Consider the following 20,513-nt stretch of genomic DNA (forward strand, 5'->3'; position numbering starts at 1 on the left):
GTCACGAAACTACAGCCAGCCAGGTTGATTTCTGTTTTTTTTCCCCCGGTTTTGTACCTGCGCTTTTGCTGTTGGTAGTATTTTCTATTTAGTATAAATATTTAGTTTGGTGGAGGGAGTGAGTTTCAGTTTTCAGCAGGGTTTTATCGTTTTTGCCGCCTCGAGATATTTTTTTGGTCCGCCAGTCTGTCCCAGCAGTAACCTCAGACGGATCCATTGTTTACTCCGGGGTTCAGCCGCTGAGTCTCCGACAGTGTGCTTTCGGGGATCGCTGATCCCCCGCAGTACCGCGATTGTCCAGTAGGTGTGCTGCAATATCTGGGGCTGAGTGCTGCACGAAGTAATAAGGTTTTCTTTCATTGTTTGCGGTGAGGCGTCCCTGGTTGTTTCCAGCTGATCTCAGACAAGTGACCGGTTGATGAGACATTAATCAACGATCAACATGAGTTTTAAAAAGGAGCGTTTCGCGGGCTCGGCGCAATGGAGGCACATCAATCGGTGCGCGATACATTAGCAGGAGCAAATGAAAGTAAAGCAGGGACAAAGCAGAGTGGCTGTTCTGTAAATGGACCGGTGTAGGAGTGGGAACATTGAGGCGTTGGCTCAAGTGGCTTCGGCGAAGAGGCACAAGTAAGTAGCAGGTAAAGCTTTTGTAGTGGTTGAATAAGAAGTCACTAAATTACAGCTAATTAAATAAAGTCGGAATCATGCCGGGTCAGGTGATGTGCTGTATCTGCATGATATGGGAGTCGGAGGACTCCACTGTGGTTCCTGATGCTGGTCACATCTGCAGCAAGTGTTGTCTGCTCGAGGAACTCAGGCTCAAAGTTGATGACCTGGAATGTGAGCTTCAACACTGTGGCACATCAGGGAGGGGGAGAGTTACCTGGATTCTCTGCTGCAGGAGATTAGCTGTCTCAAATTCGGTCTGTGGTCAGGGACAAGAGGGTGTGACTGCGAGTGAGGCGGCAGTGGGATCCAAGAGACAGTGCTGGAGAAGCCTCAGCCCTTGAGCTTGTCCAGCACTCATAGTGGGGCGGAGAGGGCTCAACAGATTAAAGAAGTATGGATAAAATAAAAAAGAAAAATGTGGATAAAAATAAAGTAAAAGCAAAAGCAGAAGATAAAGAGAAAAGTAAGACTGGAGTGAAGAAAAGTCAGGAGCAAAAGAGAAAAAGATTACAAGATTTTTCAAGCTCTGTTGGTGTAAGGACACTTTATTTGAATGTCCGTAGTATTCAAAACAAAGTCAATAAACTTGTGGCAAAATTAGTACAAAGGAGACCAACAAGATTTCACGGCAATCGAAAGTACGCTGATAATCTCACATAAAACCATAAAATCATAAGCGATAGGAACAGAATTAGGCTATTCGACAAACCCGATCATGGCTTTTCACTCTCAACCCCATTCTTCCGTCTTCTCTCTGTAACCTTTGATGTCCTTGTTAATCAAGAACCTACCGACTGTGGCAATGAGTTCCACAGATTTTCTACCACCTGGCTGAAGAAACTCTTTATAACTGTACTAAAGGAACGTGTCTCTGGCTCCACAACTACATAACTTCTGCACAACCACAAACACACTCACACCAGTGTATCCTCTCTTCTCCACTCCACACTATCTAGGCCTTTCAATATTCAATAGATTTCAATGAGCTCCCTTGGTATTATTCTCAGCTCCATTGAGCAAAGGCTCAGATCTATAAAAACACTACTCCTGCCTTAACCCTTTCATACCTGGAAGCATTCTCGTGAACATCCTCTGGACTCTCTCCAGTGCCAACACATCCCTTCTTAGACAAGGGACTCAGTATTACCGAGTCTACTGTCAGTGTGGTCTGACCATGCCTTACAGCAGATGGCCGTTAACGCTTGAGTCTCTGGTAACAGCCATTATATCACAAGTCCTCAACCGTCCATCTACATTATTAATAATAGAGATTTTGTTCAGAAGAGTCCTCCTACATTCTCATCAACTCCATCAAGCTTCTGCCACACAATCGAGCTGTAATCAATGGCGTCCAAAGAAATCAACAATTGTGGAAGAAGATTTTGAGTAAAGGGTTAAAATATCCGAGTTGTGAACACCCTGTACCTTCACTTAATTAGCAATATGTCTAGTGCTGGCGTTAGTGTTTAGCACATAAATAATATAAAGACAGTGAAGGGCATAAATAGTTGGGAGGACCCTGTCGGCTGTCAAGTTTCTGGTAATTAAAAAATATCCAGCTTTGTTCTTCACTTGTTAGCATCTAACATAAAAACAAATATCTTCCTACTTAAATGACTTACTGTATCTAAGTATTTAATGAAGCTTTTCGTATGTGATAAATTCCTTAGCTGGGTTCTGAAAACAGGACGTGCACGCCTGCGGAGACAAATCAATCTGTGCAAGGTGACAGACGTATGTGTGCGACAGTGAGTTACAGCTAACCACCAGAGATGTTTGTAGAACTGTTCACGCGTAATGTGCCTCAACTTTCTGTATAAATAGAGGTGTTCTTGTCTTGGTCTTCACAGGTGGGGATGCCAACGTTAGAGGATCGGGCCCCCCACACGATATGGTGTTTCTATTATCTCTGACTGTCCAGAGTGTTTATCTGAATGAATTAGTCTTTCTGTAACCACCCACACGTCTTTGAGGAGTGGGAAAAGAAGTCGAGCGTCCAGGGATACAAAGGTGGTCACATGGTGGACGTGCAAACTCCACATAAACAGCAACCAATGTCAGGATATAACCAGAGTCTCGACGTTCTGAGGCAAAGGTTGCAGTGGGCAAGATGTACAAGAGTCTGAGATCACACACCACCAGGACACTGCGCTTCGGGGCATCCCTCAACGCGAAGTCCTGATGTATGCCTGTCAAAATTTGCTGATGACATTAAACTGAGTGGAAAAGCAAATTGGCCAGAGGATGCGGAGAGTCTGCAGAGGGATATAGATAGGTTAAGTGAGTGGGCAAGATCTGGCAGATGGAATACAACATTGGGAAATGCGAGATCATCCACTTTGGAATGAATAATAGAAGAGCAGATTATTATTTAAATGGTGAAAGATTGCATCATGCTGTTGTGCAGAGAGATTTGGGAATGCTTGTGTATGCACTGCAAAAAATTGGCTTGCAAGTACAACAGGTTGTTAAGAAGGCAAACGGAATGTTGGCCTTCATTGCTAGAGGGATTGAATTCAAGAGCAGGGAGGTCATGCTGCAACTATACAGGGTACTGGTGAGGCCGCAACTGGAGTACTGTGTGCAGTTCTGGTCTCCATACTTGACGAAGGATATACCAGCTTTGAAGGCAGTGCAGAGGAGGTTCACCAGGTTGATTCCAGAGATGAAGTGTTTAACTTATGAAGAAAGATTGAGTCTCCTGGGACTATACTCTCTGGAATTCTGAAAAAAATGAGAGGGTATCTTATAGAAACATACAAAATTTTGAAAGGGATCAATAAGATAGAAGTAGGAAAGCTGTTTCTATTGGTAGGTGAGACTAGAACTGGGGGACATTGCCTCAAGATTCAGGGGAGAAGATTTAGGACGGAGATGAGGAGAAACGGTTTTTCTCAGAGAGTGGTGAATCTGTGGAATTCATTGCCCAGGGCAGCAGTTGAGGCTTCTTCACTAAATATATTTAAGATACAGTTTGATAGATTTTTACATAGTAGGGGAATTAGGCGTTATGGGGAAAGGGCAGGGAAATGGAACTGAGTTTACAGACAGATCAACCATGATCTTATGGAATGGGAGGGCAGGTTCGATGGGCCGGATAGCCTACTCCTGCTCCTATTTCTTATATTCTTATGTACCAGTCACGTCCCATTCCCATTCTGATATGTCCATCCATGGCCTCCTCTACTGTCAAGATGAAGCCACACTCAGGTTGGAGGAACAACACTTTACATTCCGTCTGGGTAGCCTCCAAACTGATGACATGAATATTGACTACTCTAATTTCCGTTAGTGCCCCTCCCCCTTCTTACCCCATCCCTTATTTATTTATTTTCCCCTTTCTATCTCTCTTTTTTCTCCCTCTGTCCCGCTCACTATTTCTTCCTCTGATGCTCCCCTCCCCCTTTCTTTCTCCCTCGGCCTCCCGTCCCATGATCCTCTCCCTTCTCCAGTCTGGTATCCCTTTTGCCAATCAACTTTCCAGCTTTTAGATCCATCCCTCCCCTCCTGTCTTCTCGGATCTCCCCCTCCCCCTCTCAAATCTCTTACTAGCTCTTCTTTCAGTTAGTCCTGAGGAAAGGTCCCGGACCGAAACGTCGACTGTACCTCTTCCTAGAGATGCTGCCTGGCCTGCTGCGTTCCACCAGCATTTTTATTGTTGCTTGAATTTCCAGCATCTGCAGATTTCATCATGATTACACTACAACAATCAGGTTCGTGAACCAGCGTGGACAGCTGTTCACAACAACACTGAACTGACTCCATAATCGAGAGACTCGCCTTCAGAGTCTCTACATCTCATGTTCTCTGTGTTATTTATATTTTTATTGTTATTCTTTGCACGATTTGTCGTTTTTTACACATTGACTGTTTAACAGTCTTTGTTTAAGCATAGTTTTTTATGAAGTCTATTGTATATTTTTTCCTCAATGAAAATGAATCTCAAGACACTACATGGTGACATACAATATATGTACTTTGATGATAAATTTAACCCTGACGCTCAGTTCTCCCTGCAGTACCGATTTGGGGCAGCAGGTGGCAATCCTGCACCGTGAATCTCCGCCATCCCTTTGCCGCTGCAGACGTTGTTTGACACGCTGAGTTCACCCAGCAGTCTTTGTCGAGTCCACACCCCGTCTCCTTACCAGGGAGGGGGCTCACAGACTGAGGGGATCACAAGGTACAGAAGTCTGGGAACACGGTGCTTCAGCAGATCTCGCGGAAACAGTCACCAACTGACACTGACATGATAGACAGTCGGAGTCTCTTTATCCTCAGCGTGGGAATGTCAAATACTACAGGGCGTAAATATAAGGTGTGAGGAGAAGGTTTAAAGGAGATTGATGAGGCAAGTTTTTTTTTACACAGAGAATGGTCGGTGCCTGGAACGTGCTGTCAGTGGAGGAGGTGGAAGCCGATACAACAACATTTCAGTGGCATTTAGACAGACACATGAACAGACAGGGAATGGAGGGTTGTGGACCATGTACAAGCAGATGGGATGAGATTGAATTGGCACAATGTTCAACACAGACTTGTGGGCCGAATGGCCTGTTCCTGTGCTGTATTGTTCAATGTTCTATGTTCAGCAGTTGTGGACGCAGCAGTCAAAAACAACAACTGGTATTTAGGTACGGTCGCAGTGTAAATGCAGTAAAGTGTCCTGGGCGCTTACACAGACGTGTTTCTCACTGGATACAAAAACACTGAATACAACAAACTCTGCATACTGTTACATGCATTGGAGAGAGTGGAGTGAATACAGTCAACACGGGGTACAGAGGATGCTCTACACAGAGTGCATTGGTTACCGCTCCCCTGTGTAACCCAACAGACTGAAGACAAATAAAAATAATAGACAGAGACCGATTTGTGTTTCAGGAAACCGAGAAACAGGAGCAGGAGTGGCTATTCAGCCCATTGCTCCTGTTCTGCCCTTCACTCAGAACATGGCTGATCACTGACCTCAGTGCCAATTTCCTGCATCATCCCATCATCACTGTTCCCCTTAAATCCAGAAACATTTTGCAAAGAATTCCAAAGATTCACCACACACTCGGTGAGGAATTTTTCCTCATCTCAGTCCCACTGAGACGACCTCTGATTGTGAGTCTGTGACCCCTGGTTCCACACCCCATCCAGGGGAAAGATCATTCCTGCCTCTACCCTGTCAATACCCAGTGAGATTGTGTGTGTGCCAGTGAGACCAGCTCTTATGGTGTGAGCAGAATTATCTGCAGCTTAATGTGAAAAAGACTAAGGAGCTGGTGGTAGACCTGAGGAGAGCTAAGGTGCCGGTGACCCCTGTTTCCATCCAGGGGGCCAGTGTGGACATGTTGGAGGATTACAGATACCTGGGGATACGAATTGACTATAAACTGGACTGGTGAAAGAAAACTAAAGCTGTCTACAAGAAGGGTCAGAGCCATCTCTATTTCCTGAGGAGACTGAGGTCCTTTAACATCTGCCGGACAATGCTGAGGATGTTCTACGAGTCTGTGGTGGCCAGTGCGATCATGTTTGCTGTTGTGTGCTGGGGCAGCAGGCTGAGGGTAGCAGACACCAACAGAATCAACAAACTTATTTGTAAGGCCAGTGATATTGTGGGGATGGAACTGGACTCTCTGACGGTGGTGTCTGAAAAGAGGATGCTGTCCAAGTTGCATGCAATCTTGGTCAATGTCTCCCATCCACTACATAATGTACTGGTTGGGCACAGGAGTACATTCAGCCAGAGACTCATTCCACCAAGATGTAGCACTGAGCGTCATAGGAAGTCATTCCTGCCTGCGGTCATCAAACTTTACAACTCCTCCCTTGGAGGGTCAGACACTCTGAGCCAATAGGCTGGTCCTGGACTTATTTCATAATTTCCTGGCATAATTTACATATTACTATTTAACTATTTATGGTTTTATTAATATTTATTATTTATGGTGCAACTGTAACGAAAACCAATTTCCCCCGGGATCAATAAAGTATGACTATGACTATGACTATTTTTCTAATTATGAGACAGTCTCAGTCAGTCTAATCTCCTGTGAAGGGTAAAGCTTTAAAGTAAGATCATCAAAGTTGAACTGGGATGTTCAAGGAATGTTTTTGGACGCAATGAGTGATATCTCCCTGGAATGCGCGGCCGGGATGGGGAGTGGTGAAAGCAGATATGATCGTGATGTTTAACAGACATTTAAATAGGGAAATGAACAGACAGGGAATGGAGGATATGGATCATTTGCAGGCAAACGTGGTGACATCATGTTCAGCATAGACAACGTGGGCAGAATGGCCTGTTCCTGTGCTGTACTGCTCTGTATTCAGTGTTTGAAATATCACAGCCAGGGACACAGCAATTTCTTCCCTGGATTCCCACCATGACAGAGAATGCACTGGGTCAGACCCTCGGGATGTATTCAGCTTTATGTGTTTAAGCTGGCCAGCCTCCTTTGTAATGTCGGGATGTTTCAGGACATACGTATTACCCTCCCTGAATTGCCCAGCTTCCACCACCTTCTCCACAGTAAATACAGATGAGAAGTATTTATTTCAGACCTCACCCATCTGTTGTGTCTCCACACATAGATGACCACACTGATCCTTCAAGGGACATATTCCCTCACCAGTTACCCTACTGTTTTCCACAGACTCACAGAATCTTTTTGGAATCACCTTTATCTGACCTGCAAAAGCTATCTCATGTCCCCTTTTGCTCTCCTGATTTTCTCTCTTCAGTGTTCTCCACACCCCTTCTACTCCTCAAGGACCCTGGCTGGTTTCACCTGAATTACGACTCCATCCGAACCAGTGCCTCAATAACCCTCATCAGCCAGGGTTCCCTCATCCCTCCAGTCTCGCCATTCACTCTGACAAGGACAGGCTGATCCTGAACCTTTACAGAGTCAGTTTTCAAGCCGCTCACTTGCCAGATGTCCGTTTACTTGTGACCACCCTCCTCTTCTACACCCCTATTCATTCCCCGACCCCTTCTATCCTCCCTCAGTTCAGTCTGTTCACTGCTCTGAACATCAGAAATAGCAGCAAGAGGAGGCTGTTCAGCCCCTCATGCCTGCTGTCCCATTGAATAAGATCAAAACCACCTCACTGTGCTACAGATGCAAAGGACATGACAGAGGTGGAGGTCAGAGAGGAGGGAGAGTTGTGATGTTGATTTGGGAGAACATCACCACAGCACTTAGAGATCCTTGTGGGGAACGGCCAGTGAGAGTATATTGGTAGCAATCAGAAATATGGAGATAATCACTTCATTGGGATTGTACTATAAGATCCCAAATGTCAGTGAGAATCAGAACAGCCCATGTGTAGGGAGAATGCAGATAACTGTTGGAATATCAGGGTTGTAATAGTCAGAGACTTCAGCTTCCCTAATATTGAGTGGGTCAGACATAGTGCTGAGGGATTTGACAGGGTAGAATTTGTGAGTGTGGTCTGGAATGGTTTTACAAGCAATGTGCGGATGCCCAACTGGAGAAAGAGGTCACACTTGACCTCCTCGCAGGAAATGAGTCTAGGCAAGTGGTTGACGTGACAGTGGGGGGGGTGGGGGGGGAGCACGTTGGGACCGGTGATCATCGTTCTGTCAGATAGAAAATAGTTCTGGAAATACCTGTGAACTCGTCCTGAACTGGAGCAAGGTGAATGTTAATGGAATCAGAGAAGAACGTGATGGTTGGTTGGTCGAGGCTGTCCACAGGTCAAGGCACACAAAGCTGCAGAAAGTTGTAAACTCAGCCAGCTCCATACACACTACATCCACTGCTCTACCATCATCAATGTGTTTTGTTACATCTTCAAAGAACTCAATCAGGCTCATAAAGCAAGACCTGCCCTCGACAAAGCCATGACTATTCCTAATCAGATTATGTCTCTCCAAATGCTCATAAATCCTGCCTCATCTGTATTTACTGTGGAAAAGGTGATGGAAGCTGGGGAATTCAGGGTGGAGAATAATAATGTCCTGAAATATGCTGACATTACAAAGGAGTCTGACCAACTTGAACACATAAATGCAGTTTTGGTCCCCTAATCTGAGGAAAGACATTCTTTCCGTAGAGGGATATACAAAGAAGGTTCACCAGATTGATTCCTGGGATTGCAGGAATTTCATATGATGAAAGACTGGATCGACGAGGTTTATACTCACTGGAATTTAGAAGATTGAGGGGGGGATCTTATTGAAACGTATAAAATTCTAAAGGGATTGGACAGGCTAGAGGCAAGAAGATTGTTTCCGATGTTGGGGAAGTCCAGAACGAGGGGTCACAGTTTAAGGATAAAGGGGAAGCCTTTTAGGACCGTGATGAGGAAAAACTTCTTCACACAGACAGTGGTGAATCTGTGGAATTCTCTGCCACAGGAAACAGTTGAGGCCAGTTCATTGGCTATATTTAAAAGGGAGTTAGATATGGCCCTTGTGGCTAAAGGGATCTGGGGGTATGGAGGGAAGGCTGGTACAGGGTTCTAAGCTGGATGATCAGCCATGATCAAACTGAATGGCATTGCAGGCTCAAAGGGCCAAATGGCCTACTCCTGCACCTAATTTCTATGTTTATATAAAGCTGAATAAACCTGGGGTCTGACCCAGTGTACTGTCTGATATGGTGGGAGTCCGGGGAAGAAATTGCTGCGTCCGTGTCTGTGATATTTCGAACACTGAACATAGAATAGTACAGCACAGGAATAGGCCATTCTCCCCAACGTGTACTGTCCTAATTGTGAGACTGGCCCAGTCAGTGTCATCTCTCTGACTGGGGAGCCTGGAGCAAGTCTTAGGCTCTCTCTCTGTCTCCACCACACAAAAATACACACAGGGGGATTCACCATTTACATTTCTCCATTGCGTCAATGACCAACACAGTCTGCCCGAGGATTGTGCTGGGATCAGCCTGCATGTGTTGCCACCCTTCTGGCTCCAAAATATCATGTCCACGTCTCTCTACCCTTCACCGTACCTCTCCGGGTAGTTCCAACCTGAGCATCGATTTCTCTAATGGTCCACTCCCCTCTCCGAGCACATTCCTTCTTCTTCATCCCCCTTCCGGAGGAAATTACACTGCACTCCCATTTTTTCTTGAATGAGATGCTGGAAGAACTAAAACAAAACAGACATAACGTGAAACCTGCAACAGAGCAGGCAGTGTTTGAATCAATTCCGGGAGAGGTCACCGACGTGGAACATGAAGCCTGTTCCTCTCTCCACAGATCCTGACCAACCTGCTGTGTTTTTCCTGCATTTCCTGAGTGTGAACTGGGTCCGTTTTGGATGCTGTTGAGGGGGGTGATGCTGACAGAGGATGACCACAGCGATCGGGTCTCTGGCACTGAGCCTGGTTCTGTGGTGAAGAAGGGAAACACGATGAGAAATGCGGTAGTCATAGGGGATTCCATAGTGAGGGGAACAGACAGGAGGATCTGTCAGCCTGATAGAGATACCCGCACGGTGTGTTGCCTCCCAGGTGCCAGCGTACGGTATGTCTCGGATAGGGTGCAGAGTATTCTGAAGGGAGAGGGTGACCAGCCAGAAGTCTTGGTACACATTGGTACCAATGACACTGGTAGAAAAAGGGAGGAGGTCCTGAAGAGAGAGTTGAGGGAGTTGGGTAGGAAGCTGAAAAGCAGGACATCTAGGGTAGCGATCTCAGGATTGCTGCCTGTGCCAAGTGCTAACGAGCAGAAGAATAGTATGAACAGGCATATTAATGTGTGGCTGAGAGACTGGTGTAGCGGGCAGGGTTTCAGGTTCCTGGAACATTGTGGGGGTGGGGTACGATCTTTACAAAAAGAACGGGTTACACCTGAAAATCCTGCCTGACTAACCTACTGCAAATTTTTGAGGAAATTACAAGCAGGGTAGACAAAGGTGATGTAGTATATGTGGTGCACTTGGATTTTCAGAAGGCCTTTGATAAAGTGCTGCACATGAGGCTGCTTAGCAAGATAAGAGCCCATGGAATTTCAGGGAAGTTACTAGCATGGGTGGAGCATTGGCTGATTGGCAGAAAACAGAGAGTGGGAACAATGGGATCCTATTCTGGCTGCCTGCTGGTTACCAGTGGATTTCCACAGGGGCCGAGGTTGGGACCACTGCTTTTTACGATGTATGTGAATGGTTTGGACTATGGGATTAATGGATTTTTGGCTTAATTTGCTGATGATACAAAGATAGGTGGAGGAGCGGGCAGTGTTGAGGAAACAGAGAGCCTGCAGAGAGACTTAGATAGTTTAGGGGAATGGGCAAAGAAGTGGCAAATTAAATATAATGTTGGACAGTGTATGGTAATGCACTTTGGTGGAAGAAATAAATGGGCAGACTATTATTTAGATGGGAAAAGAATTCAAAATGCAGAGATGCAAAGGGACTTGGGAGCCCTTGTGCAGGATACCCTGAAGTTTAACCTCCAGGTTGAGTCGGTAGTGAAGAAGGCAAATGCAATGTTGACATTCATTTCTGGAGGTAGAGAATATAAGAGCAGGGATGTGATGTTGAGGCTCTGAGGCACTCGTGAGACCACACTTGGAGTATTGTGATCAGCTTCTTATTTTAGAAAGGATATACTGACATTGGAGAGGGTTCAGAGAAGATTCACAAGAATGATTCCAGGAATGAAAGGGTTACTGTATGAGGAACGTCTGGCAGCTCTTGTGCTGTATTCCCTGGAGTTCAGGAGAATGAGGGGGGATCTCATAGAAACATTCTGAATGTTAAAAGGCCTGAACAGATTAGATTTGGCAAAGTTATTTCCCTTGGTAGGGGATTCTAGGACAAGAGGCCACAACTTCAGGATTGAAGGACGTCCTTTTAGAACTGAGATGCGGAGAAATTACTTTAGTCAGAGGGTGGTAAATCTGCGGAATCTGTTGCCACGAGCAGCTGTGGAGGCCCAGTCATTGGGTGCATTTAAGGCAGAGATAGATAGCTTCTTGATTAGCTAGGGCACCGGGGGTATCGGGAGAAGGCAGGGGATGGGGATAACTGGAAGAATTGGATCAGCCCATAATTGAATTACAGAGCAGACTGGATGGGCTGAATGGCCTACTTCTGCTTCTATATATTATGGTCTTAAAATTAATATCTGATTCAATGTACAGATCTCAGCTCTGTTTGTCTCATAAATTAGAGGAATGTCTCTTCATGTTCCACCAGGGTGTCCGGCAACCTGACAACATCAACATCGAATTCTCAAACTTCTGGTAGTCACTCCCTCTCTGTTACTTTTCCTGTTTAACTGTCTCTCTCCTCCTGATCCACCAGCCCCATCACCCTATCTCTTTCCCCTCCTTCCCCGCTCTCTTCAGCTTCCCATCACCCACAGACTCCTCCCCACCTCCCTCTCTTGTTCCAGACTCCACTTTCCCCTCCTGTCAGATTCCAAAATCCTCAGCCCTTTGTCACTGCCACCTCTCACCTCCCAGTTTCTGACACATTTCCACACTCCACCCCTCCCTCATCTACCTCGATCCACCCATCACCTGCCAGCTCTGTCTCCATCCTTCTCTCCCCCATTCTGCACCAGTCATCTCCTCTCTGACTTTCAGACCACATGAAGGGCCTCGAGCCAAAATGTCAACTGTCCATTTCCCTCCATAGATTTTATCTGACACGCCAGGAGTCTCCGGCGCTTTGTGTGTTACCGACACTACATGTCCCATGTTACCAAGATTCACCCTGACCTCGCTCTCCCAGTCAGCACCACCACCACTTGTCCCAGTTATTCTGTCAGTCCCGGTGGACTTTGGCACCCGGGGTGCCGGGGAGCTCAGAACCTGCCGTCCGCGGCTGCTGTTGAATCCGCAGTGTTTCTGTTCCGTTGACGGATGCAGTGAACGAGTTAAAATTAATGTATCGATAATTCTCACATCGTGTTTATTTCACTCTCCGCACATTTATATTTACACTGACTTACTCCTGATGCTGGTTCCGGGACCCGACCCATTTACAGACCCGGAGTGGAACGGGAGCAGATTCTCAGCCACTGGTTTACATGCGAAGGCCCGAAGAAAGGATAAAGTTTCTCCGTGAATTTATTCCCAGTGAAGGTGTGGAGATGGGACTTGGTCTCCGAGTTGTAAAATGAAACTGTCCCGGACTCGTAACTGAGATAAACTCCCACCCTCTCAGGGATGGGATTGGCAAGGAAACAGGACAGAGGGGAGGTGTGAATCCATATCTCGTCATCAATACGTCCGATGATCCAGAATCCGTTCCCCGGTCTCTGTGTAACCGGTCTCTTCCTCTCCACAGACTCAGCAGCGACTCCCAGACTCCACAACCGATTCCCCGTCACCTCCACCTCCCAGTAATGTCGCCCCATTGTGAATCCCTCCGATCCCAGCGCACATGTCCAGTATGTGAACCTCTTCCTGGTGTCAGCGAAATTGAGGTTCCCGGTGCATCTCACACTCTTCCGATCCTCAGACACCTCGAGCCACCGATGCACCGTTTCCACATCCAGGGTGACAGAGACTGGGGGGGAGAAGCAGAGAATTAGAGAGTCCCCGGGGATTGCGGGGAGACTCAGGCACAGTCGGGTGGCCGATAGGACCCTTTTCTGGGGTTTTGACAAACTACAGTGATGGACAATCAACATATTCCTGAGATTTTTCCTTGACGTGGAGAGCGGATTTTTCCTTATCAACACACACAAAATTCTGGAGGATCTCAGCAGGTCAAGCAGCATGTGTTCAGGGAGATGTACAGTCGATGTTTCAAGCCAAGACCTTTCCTCAAGATTGGAAAGACGGGAGATAGCAGTGGAAACGGATATGAGGAGCAACAACTGGATCCAGATGAGGATGGTGTGAGTAAACACTGGAGGCATTTAAAGAGGAGGTAAGGCAGAACACATCAGTGCAGACCAAATCACTTTAATAAACTAGTGCCATTTGCCTATATTTGCCCATTATTACTTTAAACCTCTCCTACCCATGTACCTGTCCAGATGTCTTTTAAATCATTGTAACTGTACCCACCTCTACAGTTTCCTTAACAGCCTCATGAGATTCAGGAAGAAAGACCCAGAATATCCAGCCTCTCCTTATAACCCAAACCCTCCAGTCCCAGTAATATCCTTGTAAATCTGTTTTATACCCTCTAAATGTAATGACATTCTTCCTGGAGAAAGATCACCAGCATTGGACAGTGTGATCCAAATCATAAAGTCAAGAAAATCTGCAGATGCTGGAAATCCAAAGCAACACACACACAACCTTGACCCAAAACATCAACTGTTTATTCATATCCATAGCTGCTGCCTGATCTGCTGATTTCCTCCAGCAGTTTGTGTGTTACTCTGCTCCAAATGTGGCCTTCCCAATGTCTTGTACACTCATAACGTAACGTCCCAGCTCCTGTACTCAGTATTCTGAGTGATGAAGACAATCACCTCCTGGTCTCTCTGTTCCACAACACTCTCCAGGGCCTCACTGATTCCTGTGTAAATCCTGTCCTGCTTTGCCTTCCAAATGTAACACCCTCATCTCCGAATTAAAATCAATTTCCATCCAATAGGCCAGATATCTAATCAATTAAGATCTCGTTGTAATCTTGGATAAACCATGAGCAACAGGGTTATCTAGTGGATAACACAATACAGTGGCACCATGGGGCATTCTGGAGTTCTGAGATCAATTCCAACACCATCGGTAAGGAGTTTGTACGGTCTCCCCAAGACCTCGTGCCTTTCCTCTGGGTGCTCGCGATTCATCCCTCAGATTGGGGAGGAGTGGACAGCGGGGAAGACCATCATTACTTGTAGTGGGATCTGCAGCAGCTGGAAAAATGGGCTGAAAAGTGGCAGCTGGAATTTAATGCAGACAAGTGTGAGCTGTTGCACCTCTGTAGGACCCCAGTGTAGGTCTTACACAGTGAATGGTCGGGCACTGAGGACTCTGTTCTACAGCAGATCTGAGAACACAGGTCCATAATACATCGAAAGTGTTGTTACAGGGAGGTAGGGTCATAAAATAAGCTTTTCCTGGTCTTCATAAATCAAAGTACTGAGTACAGGAGATGGATGTTATGTTGAAGTTGCATGAGATATTGGTGAGGCCTAATTTGGAATATTGTGTGCAGGTTCGGTCACCTACCTACAGGAAAGATGAAAGAGTACAGAGAAAATTTACAGGGACGTAGCTGGGACTGGAGGACCTGAGTCATAAGGAAAGATTGAACAGTTTAGGACTTTATTCCTGTAACATAGAAGACTGACAGGACAGTTGATGGAGGTTTACAAAATTATAAGGATATAGATAGGGTAAATGCAAGCAGGCTTCTTCCATGGAGTTTGAGTGGGATTACAACCAGAGGTCATGGGTTAAAGGTGAAAGATGAAAAGTTTAAGGGGAACATGAGGGGAAACTTCTTTATTCAGAGGGTTGTGAGAGTGTGGAACGAGCTGCCAGTGCAAGTGGTGCATGCAAGCTCGATTTAAACATTTAAGAGAAGTTTGGACAGGTACATGGATGGCAGGAGTTGGAGGACGATGGTCCCGGTGCAGGTTGATGGGAGCAGGAAGTTTAAACATTTTGGTACAGACCAGGTGGGCTGAAGGGCCTGTGCTGTTAGTTTCTATCACTCTGTGATGCTCGTACAAAGACATAATGGTTTGTAGGTTAAATGGTCACTGTACATTGCCCTGTGATTAGGCTAGTTTTAAATAGTTGGGTTGCTGGGTGGAGCAGGTCATTGGTCTGTGACGGCCTGTTTCACACTGTATCTAAATAAATAAATAACCTCTTCACTGTCTGTGAAACCACCAATTTTAGAGTCCTTCACAAACCTACTAAACACGTCACCTACATTCTCTCCAAATCATTCATATGAATGATGAAAAACAGTGGACCCAGCACCGATCCCTGCAGCACAACCGCTGGTCACAGGACTCCACCCAGACAATTCTGTATCCTATTCCAGATCGTACTGTATCCCCTCTGATCTAACTCTCTGCTACCTTGTCAAATCCCTCGCTAAACTCCATGGAGACGATGTCTACTGCACTTTCATCAGCTGTAATTTATTTATTGAGACACAGCTCGGAATAGGCCCTTCCGGCCCTTTGACCCCCACCACCCAGAAGCCCGATTTAATCCGAGCCTGACCATGGGACAAGTTACAATAACCCACATCACCCAGCAACCCCTGATTTAATACAAGCCTGACCATGGGACAAGTTACAATGACCCCACCACCCAGCAACCCCTGATTTAATACAAGCCTGACCATGGGACAAGTTACAATGACCAATTAACCTGCCAACCGGTACGGGTTTGGACTGTGAAACCGGAGCACCTGGAAGAAACCAACGTGGTCATGGGGAACGTACAAACTCCTTACAGGCAGTGACGGGACATGAACCCGGGTCACTGGTACTGTAAAGCGTTGTGCTAACCACTATGCTACCGTACCGTCCATGCAGAAAACCAAGCTGGGTATCCCTGATTAGTTCTCGCCTTTCCAAATGAATGTAGATCCTGTCTCTCAGAATCCCCTCCATTAATATACCCTCCACTGACGTTAGGCTCACCGGTCTGTACTTCCCAGGCGTTTCCCTACAGCCGATCTTCAATAAATGTTCAACATTAGTCTCCCTCCAGTCTCCTGGCCCCTCACCCTTAGCTATCGATGACACACATATCTCCAAAAGGGCCCCACAATTTCCTCCTGAGCTTCCCACAATGTCCTGGGATACACTTGATCAGGACCTGGGGATTTATCGACCTTTCTGCATTTCAGGGCCTGCAGCACATTTGCTTCTGTAATATGGTAGAAAATGAGGTTGATCATTTTCTGTAACACGGGGGAATTGAGGGCCCTGTGGAACTGGCACAGGAGAGGAGTTGAGGCCTGAGACACGGAAATGATGACAGGGAAGGTTTAGAAGGATACGGGCCAAATGCAGGTAAATGGACTGGGAGGTGATCTGACAGAAATATATAAGGTTATGAGGGGTGTAGATTGAGCAGAGGAGAAGGGGAGTGATGAGACAGGAGTCTGAAGTGACTGTGGACTGAAGATTGGTGAAAGATGGCAGGCAGGTAGCTCCAGGTAGCGGAAAAGTGGGGAGTGTGGACTGTGGAGTTGGGAGACACTGGGAAGTGAATGACAGGTGGAGACCAACAAAATGAATATTTTGATCGCTAGTCGGAGCGAGGTTGCGGGGAAGGTTGGGAGATGGGAAGGTGGGAGGCAGCTGTGGGAGGGTGAAAAACAGGAGCACAAAGGCTGACCTGTGCTGAAATCTCATCAGTAAAGGAGGTTCCACTATATCTGCCCAAAGGGGAACTTCCCAGTGGCCAAACATTTTAATTCCCATTCCAAAATGTCGGTCCACGGCCACCTCTTGCGCCAAGATGAGGCCATCCTCAGGATGGAGGAGCAACACCTTATATTCTGCCCGGGTAGCCTCTGACCTGATGGCATGAATATTGATTTCCTCTTCAGGTAAAATTTTTCTCATCTCCTCCCCTCTTCTTCTATTCCCCACTCTGGCCTTCAACCTCTTCTCACCTCCCTATCACTACTCCCTGGGTCCCCTCCTCCTTCCCTTTCTCTTATGGTCCACTCTGCTCTCCGATCAGATTCCTTCTTCTCCAGCCTTTAGCTTTCCCAGCCCCCTGGCTTCACCTCTCACCTTCTAGCTAGCCTCTCTCCCCTCTCCCTACCTTTTTATTCTGGCATCTCCCCCCTTCAATTTTAGTCCTGAAGAAGGATCACAGCCCAGAACATCAACTGTTTATTCATTGCAATAGATGCTGTCTGACCTGCTGAGTTCCTCCAGCATTTTGTGTGTGTTGATTTGGATTTCCACCATCTGCAGACTTTTTCCTGTTAATGATCATGGGAACATAGAACATAGAATATAGGATAGCACAGCACAGTACAGGCCCTTTGGCCCAGAATGTTCTGCCGACCCACAAACCTTGCCTCCCATATAAGACCCCAGCTTAAATTCCTCCATATACCTGTCTAGTGTATCTGCCTCCACCACTGACTCAGGCAGTGCATTCCACACACCAACCACTCTCTGAGCAAAAAACCTTCCTCTAATATCCCCCTTGAACTTCTCACCCCTTCCCTTAAAGCCATGTCCTCTTGTATTGAGCAGTGGTGCCTTGGGGAAGAGATGCTGGCTATCCACTCTATCTATTCCTCTTATTATCTTGTACACCTCTATCATGTCTCCTCTCATCCTCCTTCGCTCCAAAGTGTAAAGCCCTAGATCCCTTAATCTCTGATCATAATCTATACTTTCTAAAGCAGGCAGCATCCTGGTAAATCTCCTCTGTACTCCTTCCAATGCTTCCACATCCTTCCTATAGTGAGGTGACCAGAACTGGACACAGTACTCCAAGTGTGGCCTAACCGGAGTTTTATAGAGCTGCATCATTACATCGCGACTCTTAAACTCTATCCCTCAACTTATGAAAGCTAACACCCCATAAGCTTTCTTAATTACCCTATCCACCTGTGAGGCAACTTTCAGGGATATGTGGACATGTACCCCCAGATCCCTCTGCTCCTCCACACTACCAAGTAGGGGAGAGATGAATGGCAGATGGAATCAGAACCAGATGGGGAGGGGTGGAAAGCCTGTGGTGAACTGTGTGTGTAGATGGAAACAGAAGGTGAAGGGGATGAATGTGGGTGATAAGAGTCCCTTTGGCTCCTTTCCCACAAAACCACTCCCCACAGCCCCTCATTAGGACAGAGGATGTATTTGCAGAGACTCTGGCAGATATATTAGCTTCACATTTCACCACAGGTGAGCTGCTGGAAGAGTGGAGGGTGGCTCAGGTGGTGTCTTAAGAAGGGCTGGAAGGTCACACCAGGGAACAACAGGGGATTCCAAAACTAGAGGGCAGAGACTGAAGGTGAGAGGGGAAAGTTTTTCAGGGGATCTGCAGGGCAGCTTTCTCACGGTGAGGGAAATGGGTACATGTGGAATTTGCTGGCAAAGGAAGCTGTATAAACAGGCATAATTAAAATAATATAAAATCAATTTAGACAGGTACAACGATAGGCAATGGTCATAAGGATATGGGACAAACAAACGGAAATGTTTCTGTGTCTCTGACGATGTGTCCCACTCTGATGGTGTATTTGGATATTATCAATATATCAATGTATCAATGTGTGTGTGTGGTGGTTGTGGTAAATATCAGTGAGTGTGTGTACACATTGAAGGTGAGTATGCACATTGAACTATTTGTATGTTACAGTCTGTCTTCACATGTCCAGTGTGTGTTGACAATGTGTGACAGGTGTGTGAATTGTTCAAACAGAAACCATTCACTGTGTCTGAAGAGAATAGTTTCCAGGTTACTGAGGGGACTAACAATGTGCAATGCTGAGGCTCTGACTACAGTCTGCTAAACCTTATTGTGAATGTGTGTGAGGGAGATTTGCCAGACCAGTTATGCTGTGTTCACCAGTGTTAATGCTGGTTGGTGTGTCCAGGCTCAGTCTTCAATGCGGTGGTTTGATAACAACAGTGAGACTCGCGAGTCCAGCAGGGGGCAGAGCTGAGTCAATCAGACTGCGGTGACGGACAGGTCAGACACGGTGAGTGGCACGAAGGGCCGGTGTATTTTTCTGACAATCCTTGTCACCACAGTGATACCAGATTTTATCCCCTTTAATATCATTAATGGAATATTAATTCCAGAGCTACCATGTCAGGATTCAAACTCGTGCATTGGCTTGTTTGTCCAGTGCCAATCGGATCAGGATGCAATGATTCACCTAACAGACCAGTGAATTGGTTGTATTTTGCCCCTGGTTTGGTGTGTTCAAGGGTCTGACATCTCCAGCTGACCATGTGGCAGTGATGCCTCCCAGCAGGTGGGGTTGGTGCCAGAATGAATCTGTATGTTTTACCTCGCTTAATGCCGTCAAACGCTTCTCCCAATGCAATGTCGAACAAATAGGGGTGACAGAATTTTTCAACCAGAAGGGCACCATCTGTCACTGACAATGTCTGTTCTTCATTACTAAACCTGTAAATATTATACATCTAGTTATAAACTGAACATGTGATATTTGAACTATTTTACAGATCCATCCAGAGTTTCAGTAAAGACCATGTCCTACCTCCTCTTCCGATGAGCTTCCTCCTGAAATAAATAAAACACAGATTTCAATTGACTGAGACTGACCATCAGCATCCGAACAGCAGGGGTCTGAGAAAAGTTATTATAACCCGCCGAAAATTCCCATTTAACTCACTCCCACAGAAACGAATGGAGAAAGAGGGACAGAGAACCACGGGAGTAAGTACAAGGAATGATTATCAGTGCAGAGACAGAGGGTGGAAGGTCTCATGCTATCCATTCGATGTAGGCTGCCGTGGATTTATTGCATTCAGTTTGCAGAAGTGGCTGCGTGATCTTGGCTTCACTAGAAGAGAGATCAAGTCAACCAGCAGGGCTGTAGCTAAGGCAGCAGGGAAAGGATCAGCTTAGGTGTGGACCAAGTATGTCCAGAGGGGCGGATAGCTGGACAGTGTATATATATCTTGCAAACCCTTCAGTAGTTGCATAGACACCTGAAGAGCAGACTATCTGTTGGATGGAAGTGACCAACAACTCTGATAGAGGCAGATGCCAAGTTTTTAAGCTCACCATTGGGAGGTGGTGCTTTAGCACTGCTGGCCTGCCACCTCGAGGGAGTCTTGATCAAAAGTGGGCCGAAACTCCTGAAGACAGGTGGCGGATCAACTGATGATCCCACTGGTGATAGCACAGGACAGCTAACATCTTAGTCCACGTGTATTTTGTAACTCTGAAATTTATACCATAACTGAGAGGATGGAACTTACAGGAGA

At 46.3% G+C, this 20,513-nt stretch overlaps 1 protein-coding gene across 1 annotated transcript in view; it reads right to left on the reverse strand.

The window, feature by feature from the left end:
- LOC140198472 (uncharacterized) overlaps positions 1 to 20,513 on the reverse strand; it is an 82,014-nt gene that overhangs the window by 51,099 nt on the left and 10,402 nt on the right. The window contains 3 exon segments of the mRNA XM_072259557.1: positions 12,635 to 13,501; positions 19,568 to 19,686; positions 19,781 to 19,803. Coding sequence (XP_072115658.1) covers positions 12,635 to 13,501; positions 19,568 to 19,686; positions 19,781 to 19,803 — 1,009 coding nt within the window.

The sequence above is a fragment of the Mobula birostris genome, chromosome 5 (genome assembly GCF_030028105.1).
Source record: "Mobula birostris isolate sMobBir1 chromosome 5, sMobBir1.hap1, whole genome shotgun sequence".
In the NCBI taxonomy this organism is placed as follows: Eukaryota; Metazoa; Chordata; class Chondrichthyes; order Myliobatiformes; family Myliobatidae; genus Mobula; species Mobula birostris.